General features: G+C 36.3%; 1 protein-coding gene and 1 long non-coding RNA gene across 2 annotated transcripts; both read left to right on the top strand.

Annotated features, from left to right (window-relative positions):
- Positions 1-4,164: 4,164 nt before the first annotated feature.
- LOC113306088 lies at positions 4,165-4,614 on the top strand. The gene has a single exon (XM_026555070.1). The coding sequence runs from the start codon at positions 4,165-4,167 to the stop codon at positions 4,612-4,614; it is 450 nt and encodes a 149-aa protein (XP_026410855.1).
- Positions 4,615-6,800: 2,186 nt separating this feature from the next.
- Positions 6,801-7,371, top strand: LOC113303917. The gene is made up of 2 exons (XR_003337879.1): positions 6,801-6,922; positions 7,070-7,371. It is a non-coding gene; the product is annotated as an uncharacterized LOC113303917 (long non-coding RNA).
- The last annotated feature ends 8,200 nt before the right edge of the window (positions 7,372-15,571 follow it).

Genomic DNA, 15,571 nt, shown 5'->3' with positions numbered 1-15,571 from the left:
AAATCAATTGGAGATTTTGGTATTGCAGTGAAGATTCTAAATTTTCATTCTGGCTGGAATAAAATCTATGTAGGCTTGATGAAGAAATTCAATTGGTCTGGTAAACTAAACCTTCGATGTATCAACGGAAAATTGGCTTTTTTTGACGCAAGATCAAGAGAGTTATTCGAGTATTTCAGAGAATATAAGATCTTTAATATTGCTAAATCCAAACTTTAACTGAGTCATTGGAATTCTGAAGATGCCCTCCTCACGAAGGCAAAAAACTTGGATAAAGAACATTGGTTAGGAATTCGTGGTTTGCCATTAAATTTGTGGAATTCACGTTCTTTTCATTCAATTGTTTCTTCTTGGAGTAAGCTAGTTGACATACATACTTTTACTCTTAATCTTGAAAAATTGAATTGTTGCAAATTAAAAGTCTTAACTGATCTCAGTAAAATCCCAGTGGCCGTGAATTTTCAAGATCATTGGTTGAGTATCGAGTGGCTTAAAGATCGATTGGATGATTATCAACAGTCTCATCATGATCATCATAGGATCAAATCAATGGTGGTCAATGAGGAGGATAATCAGTGCAAAATATCTTCTCAGTCAACATCGTCAACTCATAATTCTAGTCCGGCGATTTCGGCTTCTATTCCATCCAAGACTAAATCAACGCCGGGAAATATGGTTAATTCAAATTCAAATTCTTCTTCTACTACAAACTCGGAGGTAAAGAAGTTAAATAAGGTTTGGAGGAGAGTAGCTGCTACTCAGCTAAGGGATAACCTAACGAAGCCTAATGAACCAAACTCTGAGCCATGTGGAGAAATTTGTATCCTATGGGTCACGGTTCGCAAGAAGAAAACGGGTACAGGTTCGGGTCGTGATATGGGCCAGATGGGGAGAGTGTTAGCTATGGGTATCGGCTCTACCATTTTGATGGGAACTCCTGCCCATGACCCGAACCGTTTTAGTGTGTTGGATCAAGATATGGTCCAGATAGGGGGGATGTCTTCTAATGCAGAATTCGGTCCTACCATTTTGATGGGAACTCCTTCCCATGATCCAATGAATCTAAACCCGGATTTTAATAGTGTGGAGCATAACACATCTACTTCGATGTCGCGAGCGAATGGCACTTTATCTTCTCAAGATAGATCTTCTGTTAATTCATTGGATAACTATCAAACTGTGTTGAGTTCAAAGATAAACACTCCAATATCGTCCATCTCTAGCTCACTTCACTTGCTTCCAGTTGACTCAGAATTCACTAATATAGATTTGAGTGATAAAATTGATGCTCAAATAAGTTTCTATAAGAGATTGGGTATCTCTACTGAGCTTCCAAACATGAGATTAATCTGTAAGGAACTCATTATCAGAGATTCTAGACCGGTGTTGGATATGGAAATTCCTCTAAAGAAGATGATGATGGATTAGGAGCTCTTGAACCTGATGAAGTTAATGATACTCTTCCTTTGCAGAATGATGATGATCAAATTGAAGCAGTCCAATGTACTTTTGATTATGAAAACTTGGAACTGGAATCAGATTTCAATCCAATTGTTTCTAGGGATTACTTAGAGGATAATGGATCATAAGATAATGAGTTGGAACATTAGGGGTTTGGGGAATGATTCAAAGATAATTGCAATCCGAAATGCAATTTGGAAAAATAATCCCACAATTTGTACAATTCATGAATCCAAGACTGAAAGGGTTGATGATAATCTTATTCGTTCTCTGTGGGGAAGCACTAGATGTAACTACATATACTTAGCTTCAGAAGGTGCTTCAGGAGGTATTATTGTCATGTGGAAAGAAGGCATTATTCACATGGAAGATCATTTGATAGGTGCATTTTCGGTTTCAATCAAATTCAGAAATGCTTCTGATAATTTTGTTTGGTTGTTTACATCTGTTTATGGGGCTTTAGATTCAGGTTATTATAATCAGTTCTGGCAAGAGTTAAGAGATATACGAATTCTATTTGATGATTCTTGGCTAATTGGGGGAGATTTTAATGCAATTCTGTCTTCTGATGAAAGAAATATTCCTGGTGGTGCTTTGAGGAATAGAAGATCTTTTAGAGCTTTTGTTAACAGATTCTCTTTAATTGACTTACCATTGGCTGGAGGGAGGTTTACTTGTACAAATTCTCAACAACAACCACTGCTGATCAGGTTAGATAGATTCCTCTTATCTCCTAATTTTAATGAGCATTGCCCTGCACCTATTCAGATGAGACTTAGAAGACCAGTTTCAGATCATACCCCAATTTTACTGTGTTGTGACTCAGGTGACAAGATTAAATCCCCTTTTAGGTTGGATAATTCCATATTACTTCATCCTGAGTTTCTCAATAACCTAGAAAATATGGTGGGATTCTCTTGTCTTTAATGGTAAACCCAGCTTCATTTTTGCTAAGAAGCTACAGGCTATAAAACCTTTCATTAAAGCTTGGCAAAGGGATACTTTTGGTAATCTTCAGACTCAGCTGGATAATTTAGAACTCACCATTGATGTCATGGATTCTCTTGAAGAAGTTATGGGTCTATCTTATGAAGAGATAGTGGAAAGAGAACAAGCTAAGCTCCAACATTCTTCTGTTGCAATGAATATAGCTAGAAAAGCAAATCAGAGAGCAAAAGAAAAATGGGCTAAAGAGGGAGAAATCAATTCGGCTTATTTGCATCAGCTAGCAAGCTTCAAATATAAATGCAACACTATTTCTTGCCTTTCAGTGGATGGTGTTTTAACTTATGATAAAAAGCAGATTGCTACTGAAGCAAGGAATTTTTATTCTTCTTTATTCACTAAAAAATATAATATGAGACCAGGTTTTGATCATCTTGTTATGCCTACAATTTCAGTTAGTGATAGTATTAATCTGGAGAAACCATTTTCTGAAGAAGAAGTTCAATATGTTATTCAACATTTTGGATCCAATAAAAGTCCTGGTCCAGATGGTTTTACTATGGAGTTCTATAAATCTGCTTGGAGTGTGATTAAGAAGGACTTAATGTTGGTAGTGAAGGAATTTGAGGATACTTGTATGTTGGATTTGAGGATAAATTGCACTAATTTAACTCTCATCCCCAAGTGCAATGGAGCTGTGTCTCTACATAATTTTAGACCTATCAGTTTAATTGGTAGTGTTTATAAGATAATATCTAAATTGCTCGCTGAGAGAATGAAATTGGTGCTTCCATCTATAATATCTGATTATCAAGGGGCTTTCATACAGGGGAGGCAGATTCAAGATAACATTCTTATTGCTTCTGAGCTTATTGACTCAAAATTGAGACAACATGATACAGGTTTAATTTGCAAAGTAGATTTTGATAAAGCATTTGATAATGTGAATTGGAACTGTGTGGATATTACTCTTGCAAGGTTTAGTTTTGGGATGAAGTGGAGATCATGGATTAAATGATGCATTTCTAATCCAAGATTTGCAGTTTTATTGAAAGGTGAAGCAACTGAATTGTTTAAGAGTCATAAAGGAATCAGGAAAGGTGATCCTATTTCACCCTTCTTATTTATTTTGGTAGCTGAGGTGCTCTCTTTATTGATCAAAAAAGCTGCAGAGGAAGGTCTTATAACTGTTTTTTTTTGTCTCCCAACAAGGTACTTTAATCACTCATCTTCAATTTACAGATGATTTGATTGTGTTTCTCAAAGATGAAGAATCTCAAATTCAAAATTTGAGAAATATTTAAATGGCCTTTGAGATTATATCTGGTCTTAAGGTTAATTATAGAAAAAGTACTATTGTGGGATTAGGTTAGTTACATAATGCAGAGAGTTGTGCTGATATTTTTGGTTGTTCTGTGACTCAATTACCTATGAATTCCTCTTGGTAGCAAGTCTAAGAATAAAATCATTTGGAATGATATCATTCATAGACTTCAGCAAAAACTTTCTAGCTAGAAAATAAGATATTTATCTAAAGGCCAAAGGGTGATAATAATTCAAAGTGTGCTTTCAAGTCTGCCAGTATATTATTTGACAATGTTTCAAATGCCTGTGTCTGTTTCTAAAGAAATTGAGAAAATCATGAGGAATTTTCTTTGGGGTTCAAATATTTCTACAAAAAAGAGGAGTTGGGTGTCTTGGTCAAGAACTACTCTGCCAAAATATAGAGGAGGTATTGGGATTAAGAAATTGTAGTTGATGAACAAGGCTTTACACTGGATTTGGAGATATGGCTCAGAGAAATTTTCTCTATGGAGAAGAATTATAAACCAAAAATTTGGAGGTGCGGAAGATGCTTTTCTGCCTGCTTTGACAAGAAACTCTATCTGTCATAGTGTGTGGAAAGGAATCTTGAAAGCTAGAGAGTTTGTAAAAGCTGGTACTGTGTTGAATATTGGTTCTGGTGCGTGTATGTACTTCTGGGATGATGTGTGGATTGGAGAATTCCCTCTGAAGCAGCTCTTTCCTTCTCTCTTTGTTATTGCAAGACAGAAACATGCATTGATAAGTGAATTGATATCATCTGAAGGTGCTTGGATTTTAAATTTCTCTAGGAATTTAAATGATCAAGAGATGTTGGAGGTGGCAAACTTATTACAGATTATTGGTGACCCTTCCCGGCTTGTGAATGAGGATTCAAGACAATGACGCTATGGAGAAGACTTTTCAGTAGCTAATGCATATGCTGCCCTTGAGACTGGTGGTCTGTTAACCTTCCCTGACAAGCAGCTGTGGAACTCAAATGTGCCATTAAAGGTCTCTTTCTTTGTCTAGACTTTATGTTTTAATGGTGCTCCCACTTTGTATTATCTTTTTAATGTTGGGATTGCGCAAAATCCAAATTGTATCTTCTGTGATGATTGCTTGGAGACAAATGAGCACCTCTTCCTCCACTGTAAGTTTGTTTTTGATATCTGGTCTTATTTTCTGAAAAGTTTTGATATCAATTGGGTGCTATCTAGAAATGTGAAGACCAACATATGGGAATAGAGAGATAAGTGTAGAAGGAGAGCTAGAAACAGAAAAAACAAAAGCTGGAGTATCTTGCCATTTTCCATTTGGTGGTGTGTTTGGAATGAGAGGAATGCAAGAATTCATAATCATAGGAAGAAGGATTTGGATCAACTGATTTCGGGTGTAAAATGTTTGATGTTTAATTGGGATATAAAGTCTCAATTATTTGCTGGTTTTCAATTGTCTACATTGTTATGTAATTGGAATGCTGTGATGCACTCTTCCATGTAATTTTGCTATCATATGTCACTTTTTTGGTGACATTCCGATTCTTTTATATATTTTGCCCTTTTTGTCAAAAAAATATCACTAATTAATTAACTTGGCTTAAATGTGAACATTTAATTAACTATTTTGGCTTAAAGTACTGCATGGACGAACCACTAACTTAGAAATGAGAAAAGAGAAATGGGGTGAAAGGAGTTTTATTACTTCTTCTCAAGTTATATTACATTACAAAGTGGGAGGACCACTCGGCTATTTATAGCCTCTAACTTTGAGTCGGTTAAAACAAGATAAGTACATGTGCCTTGTAAAATTAAAAATCTTCAATGGTTAAATAAATTCAAATGATCTTATCATTGAATGGTCAAAGGAGGTGATACTGTCCAGAATTCTCTGGATTTTGCTCGAGTGAAAATGGTGGACCACACCATACAAGACTTGTTCACACAACATATAGGATTTTCTGGGACCAACCTATTTTTGAGGGACCCTTAAGTTATTTGCCCATATTGTGTTGGGTGATAAGGGGTGTCTTAGTGTTAGTAATTGACTAAGTTACCCCTTACTAAATTAACCTAAACCTAGCTCAAGACTAAATCAATAACTAATTTACCTCTAACCATAATAATCTAATTAAAGAATCCACAATTGGGAGATACTACCACAAATTGGGGATATTCACGATTATATGGGGATGGATTTTGATTAAAGGGGTATTTTCATCTTCTTCATAGTTTTAAAGATTTTTTTTGTTTCTTTTTTGTTTAGGTTTAAATGACGAATCAAGTAATGGAGGAAGAGAAGAAACCTAAAGTATCAGATGTGGGTACACGGGGAATGAACGTAGTTAGTTCCCCTAAAATTATAATGGCTAATAAACAACTTATGTCCGCTCATGTATGATTACTCCTTTAACTTAGGTTTATCCCTATACCCCTTTTATGTAATTAGATTGATTAGATTTGAGATCTCTGTTATCACTTCCGTAATGAAACTAATCCATGAAAGTAATAATATGGATAGAGATTGGTTTTCACTGTAACAATCGGCATTGGTTTCCATATGAATGCAATACCTGCAGTATTATCGGCATTGTTTTATGGATGAACCCAATGCCGACAGTCCTAGTTGATATAATCTTTTGTTGAGTACAATGCCGACAGAATACTAACACTAAAAAATAAAATCAAAAGAATTGCATGCATCAGTAGATTGTTATTGTTTGAGTGGTTGGAGAAATCATGTCCATCTGGTCACACCAACTGAAATGAGAGAATCAACATTGAAGGGAAGAATGGACTAATGTTGCTATGCTGTTCACTTTTCATGTTCCTTTATCTTGTCTACTTGTCCTTGGATGTGCAGTTAGACTGAAAACTTTAGGTTTGATCCCTGGAGCAGTATCCATTTGGGTTAACTAGAATCTTCATCAATGGCGACAAACTAGTGTGAATGCTCTTCAAAGAAGATTCGAGAATGTCGGGCTATGAAAATATAGTTTAATCTCAAGTTTTCTTTGATGGGAAGAAAGTTGTAACTATATATAGCCACTTGAGGTGTTAACCTATTCCTTGCCACATGAGAGAATTGTTGCCTAAACACCATCACTAAAGTTAGCAACTAGGAAGAGTGGTGAGAGGAATAAAATTTATCCTCATAACTTTGATGTTGTAGTTCATGGAATGGAAGATTCTGATCATGTTCATGTTTTAACCAGGTATGTCATACAACTTGTCTTCTTGAAATTAAATTAGTAGCAAACATGATGATCCTAGATCCTGTTGTTCATGCTAGAATTGTTTAGAAGTATGATGAAAGTCCAACAGTTGGTAACCTGCAACTATTTGTGTGTTGTGCTTTACAGTATGTACCTGAATGGACGCGAGTCAAGATCGTCCTGCATAATTATTTTTTATTAACATAATAGGATCTCTTGTCACTTATTTTGGTTATTTCAAAAACAAACAAACAAAAAAAAAATCTAAAGTTTGATCTTCACACATTTGGGGCATACTCTAGAGTAATTACCAAAAAAAAAATTGGATAAGGAGTTTTCAAATTACTTCATAATGTTTTCTTTTTGTATCTCCCAATTTGTGGTGGTATCCTCCAATTGTGGGTTCTAATTAAACTATAGTAATTTATATAGACCAAAAATTCACTTTTTTTTCACTCGCGTTTTTAGGGGCCATCAATTTATACCCAGCCAAAGACTCTAGTTAAGGGGTACCCTATATGATATTGAAGTTACATAAATGCCCTTCTGGTAAAACTGTATAAAAACCAAATCAAAAAAAATTCTACTCATTTCAACTCTTCTTCTTCCAGTTTCATATTATCTTCCGATTGTGGAAGAAATTTTTTTTTTCCCTCGTTCTTGTGTTCAACCGAAACATCGCCGCGAATCGTAAAATCAAAACATCGTCGATTCGTTTATAAAACAATGGATAAGGGAAATGAAACCCACAGACCTAGAACCAAAAACGTTGCTCGGGGTATCGATCCAAAGATTGGGATTTTAGCAAGAAATAAAGAAATTCTTGCTGCAAATGAAGAAGAACGCGAAGAACGCGAAGAAGAAGTACCCGTCGATGTAGTTGGTGGTGGCGATTCCGATAGTCAAACACTTCGTCAACTTCAAATGGCCCCAATTAGGTAAGAATCTATCATTTTTGGGGTTTATTTCGCTTTAATTCGACGAATCGAGAAAAAAAATTTCTAGGGTTTTCGGTTATTTATCCAGATTCGGGCGATATTCATGCTTATTTACTTCCGAATGTAGTCGTGTTCTTCATTTCTCAAGAACATCGACAGTATTCGGGAGAAATATTTGATGGTTATCGGCCGAATAATGTTGGCCATATCTTCCTGGATACAAACTGGTAATAATCGGTAGTTTAATGAATTTGTTGGCTCCCGAATATATTTAAGTAGACACACAGTATTCGGAAGTACACTCACTACCGAATATATATATATATATATATATATATATATATATATATATATATATATATATATATATAGAAAAAATCTCAAATTTTCTGATATAGGAAAAATCCCATTTTGGGGCCAGTATTTATTCGGAAGACAATATAATGTTTTATACCTCCGATTGTGTAGGATAAAATTTTAGAGTTTCTGAACTCCAGTTGATGAATATTCGGTTGTAAACATGTTTAGTTATATTCCGATTGTTTTTCATTCGGGAAAAATATGTGTCTTCTTACTTCCGAATTTGTTTATTCGGGTTATAGTTTTGTACTTTTGCTTCCGATTGTGTAGGATGAAAAATTTAGAGCTTCTGAACTCCAATTGATGCATATTCGGTTGTAAATATGTTTAGTTAGCTCTCGATTGTTTTGTATTCGTGAACAATATGTTTCTTTTTACGTCCGAATGTGTACATTCGGGTTATATTTCCATACTTTGTCTTCCGATTGTATAGTTTGTAAATATTTTTCCTTTCTTTGTTGTTTAGACAAAGCCGAGAAAGGAGGAAGAAAGTGACAGCTAGTGCTAGGAGGGAAAGGAGTGCCAAAGATAATTCAAGTGCTCAACAAAGCTTACAAGAACAAAGCAGTCAACAAGGAGTGCAACCAAGTGCTGAACAAAGTGTAGAACAACAAGGCAGTGAACAAGGGGTGCAACCAAGTGTTGAAAAAGCCGCTCAACAAAGTGCAGAACCAACTGCTCCACAAGTTACACCCCACCATGAAATTGAACCAGTGGATCCAGTGCCAAGAGTAGAAGAAGAAGGACAACCAAGTGGTACCCAAAAAGCCAAAAAAGGAAAAGATGGTGTAAAGAAGGATATTGCTCCAACTGAAGCTGCTCCAACTGAAGGTGCTCAAACCCGTGGTCGTGCAGGACTGGGAGGTAGTCACGGTCGCAAAGTAAAGAAGAGCGGATAAATGACAATGATTTGTGTTGTACATTCGGAAGTTTGGGTAACTAAGTTAGACAAGTTCAAATGACAATGATTTGTGTTGTTAGACAACCCATATTCGGAAGTTTGGGTAACTAAGTTAACTTCCGATTACTTTGAAAAGTATCAGTTTTTCCCAAATTCTGATTTTTGGGCCATCGTACATTCGGGACTTTACAAAAAAAAATTATCCTCCGAATAATATAGTCGTTTTTAGAAATACCAACTTAATCGGTAGATAAAAATTTAAGTTCGCTACCGAATGTCTTGTTCGGAGGGAATACGTGTATCGTTAGCAACCGATTGTGGTGCATCATTGATACGAAACCTCAACGGCCATATTTTCAAAAATTAGAGCCGTTGGAACTCTAATCTATATAAGGAGGGTAACCCCTCTCAGTTATTATTGAGTAAAAAATAAGAATGAAAAACCTTTTCAATGGAAAGTCCATCATCAATCGACAACATACTTCGAAGATGCAAGCGAACAACTACATCAATTGCAACAATGGAAGAAGAAATACAAAAAAGGAACAAACAACTCAAAAAAATTAAACCATCGTTAGTGGCAACGAAGGAGGAGGAAGAGGAAATCAAGGCTAAGAAGCGAGGTGAAGAACAATTTCATCATAGAGAAAGATTAAAACAAGTTGAGGAAGAGACCGAATGGATAAAAATTATTACATTGTGAAAGATCTACCCAAAGAACAGCAGGACGATCGTATATTTTGGACTAACGTTTCATTGGGTCCTTTTGTTGGTAAGTACAAGAAGCCACGCCACAATTATGAACCATCCCATGTTTCTTCAAGGGTGCACCATGTTATAAAATTGTGCACCGAGTACAACCATATTCTTGCTAGGCACAAAGACGACAGGTTTGCGGCACAAGATGCTTATTCCAAGTGGAGAGGAGAGTCGTTTCTACATTTCAAAGCCGCGTTGATTGTTGCATCTCAGACTGGGGAAAAAGAATAACATGTGATGTTTGAGTGCTGTAAATTCAAAATTTTAATATTAATCGGCGGTTTGATAAAATATGGAACTCCCGAATATGATTAATCGGATTGAAGTGTTATAATACTGTTGTTCCGATTACATAGTTTCAAAAAAAAATTATAGCCGTGCCTCGAAATACTCACCAAATCGGTAGATAGATATTTAAGAGTTCTACCGATTATAATATTCAGAATCAAAACGTGTATCATTACCAACCGATTATAATATTCGGAATCAAAACGTGTATCAAAGAGCCCGATTCCTACATTCGGAATCAAAATGTGTATCATTACCAACCGATTATAATATTGCGACTGATTAAATCATATACCTTCACAAAAAAATTCCAAAAAACTTGTACAAATTACATGTTCGAAAAAAAAACGATCAAACATCGTCATCATCCGAGGGGATCAATTCGAGTAACTCAGCGGGAAAGTTTTTGTCCATAACGCGATCCCAATCAACCATGTTGGACTCATATTGTTTCACCCAATCCTTGCAATGGTTCATCGGGAAGTAATCGTGCCACTTACTCAACGGAGGTAACGGACAATCTTTCTTTACTCTTAAACCGATAAAATGCATTTCATTCACAAATGCCATTACGATTCTTCTATCTTTAACCGACTCGTCGCAAGCCGTTCTTGTGGGTGCAAACGTCATGCTAAGTCCATACATAGGAGGAACAAAGAAATGTACCACGCAATTCAAAACGTCCGCTAGGAGATATCCAAATTTAGGCATTGTCATCCAATACTTGGATCCGATTGTCTTCAATCCCTTTCGGCACTTCACACGCGCAACTAAGTCTTTGAACTCTTGTTCTTTGTCGTATCTATCTCCTCGCCTCATCATCTCCATATAAAAACCCTTGTCCTTCACTAGTTGTACCGCCATCTTATTTCTTAAATATTGGCATTGGGTGACATCTTCGATATCCGCCTCTCTAAAGTAACCCATTTGTTCTGTAGCAACGTGAAACCCACAATTTCCATCCCCATCAACCTCGTCAGTCGACAAAACAAATGGAATGATAAGTGGAGGGAGTTGTTCCAAATACTCTTTGTATATTGTATACGTGGATCGATTTGGTCTTCCATTAAGATCTCTAGGGCAACGAAGAGTACCTTTGTCCTCTTTTATAGTAAGAATTTCCATTGGTTGGGTTTGTTGCGAGGCGTTCATTTGCTCAACAACTTCTTCGCCAACATTGGGTTGACTTACTTGAGAAGGCTCTGTAGAGATCTTTGGCCTTACTTGTCGGGTGGTTGGTCCACTTTGATCATTTCTTGGACGACTTCTTTTCTTAGGTTCCGGCTCATCTTCAAATTCCGCTTCCGAACGCTCGTGCCTAGACAATATTCTTTTATTAGACAAATACTCCTTCAACTCTTTTCTTTGGATGGTCCTCGACACTTCGGTGTTCAGCCTACCGGTGTTCTTTTGCTTAATAGGTTCATCAACCTCCCTTAAACAAGGGTGAAGGGATTCCTCCAAATTATGCATCAATATTTGCTTTTTGGTGCCGTTTGATGTAGCGTAACGCTCGGCTATTCGTGCACACAATTCTGACTCAAAGAAAGACGGACCATCAACTACCGGGGTGTTCGGAGTGAAATTTAATTGCTTCCAAAATGGATGAATATCATTGATGTCAATCACTTCAACATACCTACCCAACTTATGACGACACGGGAGTCCAATACCTATCATATCCTTGCAAACACAAACCGTATTCTCGTCATCATAAGTTTTATATAACTTCAATTATTTCATCATGCGATTTATTGCCCATCTTGAAACTTTATGAACTCCCCTTAGAAGCAATTTTTCCTTAATATGTTCCATCGGGAATTGGTGTACACTAAATTGCATACATTTCCTAATCTTTACGAGATCACGATTGGTGAATTCATGGATTGCTTCTTGGATCGACACAACTCCATTTTGACTACCAATTAGTATTTTCTTTAGTCGACCATGAGACCCCTCCGCAATGCTTGTCGCCTCGTTCTTGAAGTTACGATATTCATATGTCCATGCAAACACAAACCTCTCCTTAATCGTTAACCATTGTTTCTTACAATACTCAACCGGTTTTGGGTAGTCTGTGCCGTATTCATCCTCAAATTTCTTCAAGTTACATTCGTAAATTTCCTCGGTCATCGACCAAACGATTTTGTCCCATGCTTTCATGAACATTTTCCAAATAATTCCATCCTCCTTCCACTTTTCTTCAAATAACCTATCCTCTTCCTTACGTTCTTCCACGGTTAATTTACTAATGCGCTCATCCTCTTCCTTTGACCTCTTGGTACCCTTCCTTGGTCTTTTAGCTTGGAAATGATGATGGCAATTGGTTTTGAGATTGCATTGAATGTGCCACGTACATTGCAAGTTTTGGGCTTCCGGAAACACTACCGCTATTGCATGCATTAAGGCTTGATCATTATCCGTTACAATAACCCTTGTAAAATTATCACCGTTATAAATGGACCTCAACGTCTCCAACATCCAAATGAAACTCACATTGTTCTCATGATCCATTAAACCCCATGCAATCGTAAACGTGTTTTTGTCCGAAGTATGGAAAGAAATGTTCAACAACGTCATGTTATACTTGTTTGTCTTATAAGTAGCATCTATCAACAAAATTTGATGAAAGCATTGAGCCAATTGGATCATTTCGGGATGTGCCAAGAAAATACGAACCACTATACCATCCTTTTCTTCCCTTCTCAAGGTGTAGCCGTGTAACTCCGCTAACCACTCCGATTGTTGCATGACCGTTCTACCATCCCATTCAGTCCTTTTGATCGTATCTAGGGCCGACTTAATTGTAGAAAAAGAAGACAAGTTGTCGGGGTCGTCCGCCTTTATTTTACTTAAGATCGCACTCGCTTTTTGGATCCGCATAGACCTCACTATCTGCATTTGATGTGGTTTTAACTTGGCAACCATTACATGTCCAATTAAATCCAACGGATCATCATGGTTGTGACAACCGTTATCAACTTTATACATTTTATACTCTTTACCTTTAATACCATCGGGCTTATAGAAGACAATCTTAAATGGGCATCCTATCTTCTTGGTATTGCTTCGGTATTTCCTATTCGTCTTCCGTACGTACTTACTATTCTTTTCCTCGTGACTCTTTCGCGTCCCACCTCGCTCACAAATCATTTCAAATCGAGTGTCACTAACATGATTATTTTAAACTACCACGCACATGTTATCTTTTGCCTTGTTCATAAGCCATTCCTTTGCCTCCTTCTTACTTCCAAATGTCTAAACGTGCATAAATCTAATAAGCATAACCATTTAACATATAAATTTTGAAAAAAAAGAAAAGTAGTAATGAGTATACCAAATCGTTTGCATAGTATAGGAAAGTGTCGGGCCTCAAATAGAAATCATCAACAAACTCTTCAACGGTCTGCATATGAAAGCAACAAATTATTATACAATAATCGGAGGTTATTAAATAAGTCAAACTGCCGAATATACTATATTCGGAATCCTATCGGTTACCCAAAACACCCGATTTATGCAAATGAATGTACACAGTTTACTGAGTGCAACAAATGATATAATCGGAATCTAAAATATATAGTAAAACAGCCGAATATAAATAACCGGGAGATAACTTTAATCGATAAACATCCGATTTTAAAGTTTTCGGAAATTTTATTTTGAGGCCACTGTTATATTCGGCAGTCAAATAATGTTAAACTATTACCGATTGTAAAGGATAAGAATACTGAGTTTTGAATTTTTTTGAGGAATTCGTTTTTGGGGCCATTCGGAGGTAAATAACTCTACATAACTACCGAATGTAGATTTTTTTGGAAAACCAGTTTGGGTTTTTTTTTCTCATATTCGGCAGTAAACTACTATCTTGGAACTACCGAATATACATATTTGGTACTCAGTGTGTTATATTCGTAAGTTTTTCCGAGAAATTATCTACCGAATCTGGGTAGTTCATGGCATTCAATGCATGCAATAATCGGTTTTTCTTGTTTACAAAAGCACACAAACGCATACAAATCGAGTATTTGAGTTTCTTAACACAATACCTGTGTTTTACATGCATCGTTAGCTTCAATATCAGGCGATTCTCCATTTTCTTCCATGAAAGGGTCGTCTAGGTTTTCTTCTCCACAAAAGTTTGGATCATTCAACATATACCCCAAATCGTCTTCGCCATGATTCTCACCTTCTTCTTCATATCCATCCATTTTTGTAGTGATAAAATGGGTTTTCCCTTTTTTCCTTCATCTTCTTCTCTATAACTCTAACAACTCAAAAATGAAAAAGAAATGGAAAAAATGAAACAGAAATCATTCTAATACTGCACCGACTACAATCGGAAGTCTGGGTAAATTTTTGTCTTCCGATTGAAATCGGAGGATAAAAATGTTATCATATTCTCCGAATATATAAGGATAATTTTGCCATTACGAATTACGCGAGATAAGGGCTGGCTACATTTTCCCTTTGAGTGACCTTTTTTGTTTTATTGTTGGCCCCTAAATCCTTTTAAGTGGACCCTAAAAACGCGAGGTTTTTTTCCATCTGATTTTTCTATATTTTTTTTATCCTCCCCTTCCGATCTCTTCTCTCCGGGGTGAGAAGCAAATCCTGATTGTAAGCCATATATTCTTTTTACGCTTTTGATTGACAAATTGGGTAGGAGCGTCCAAAATTTAGTTAAAAAGTAAGTTACATACTCAAATTCGGTTATGATATATATCAAAACTTGCAAATATGGCGCTAATTGCAACTTGAAAGTTCGGCTAAGAATACGATGGAGTCGACCAAGCCGAACAGTTTTCTATTAACCAAAAATCAAAATTCAGCAAGATAAAACATATCTTCTTACTAGCCGAATGTATGACTTTAATTGTTAAAGCCTTTAAAGTTCTGTTAAGAATATCTCGACCAAGCCGAACATCACTCCATCACATCTAAAATATAATTTCGGTTAGGAATTCTGTTCTAGTAGTCGAACTTAGTCCTAACCTCTATTAAAACGAAATCTGACTACCTGCCCATCGATTTTTCTAATCCCAAACTTCAATAAAATGAAGTTTGGCTACCTGTTTTTCATTTTTCTAGCCGAAGTTATATCAAATCTAGCCGAAACTCCGCTTTAAAAGTTTTCATTTTCACCAAATTTTAGCCAATCAAGCAACAAAAACTCGTTAATAAATACTTTCTTTATTCTATGAGTTGAAGGTTCGCATTCCTCGGAATTGTCACTCGGATCACTCATTTTAAATTCAAGAATCTCACACTTAGTTTATCAAAAAAAAACCATTCAAAATTCTTATTCTCGCATTTCCCCAAAACTCTTCTTCTAACTAAGAAAGTGCACTTTCGCCATCAACTAAAATATATTGATAAGGGGTGTATTGATTTCATAATGAC

This window comes from Papaver somniferum, chromosome 8 (genome assembly GCF_003573695.1).
Source record: "Papaver somniferum cultivar HN1 chromosome 8, ASM357369v1, whole genome shotgun sequence".
In the NCBI taxonomy this organism is placed as follows: Eukaryota; Viridiplantae; Streptophyta; class Magnoliopsida; order Ranunculales; family Papaveraceae; genus Papaver; species Papaver somniferum.
Note: the sequence above shows the minus strand (reverse complement) of the source record. Positions and strands in the feature narration are given on the sequence as shown.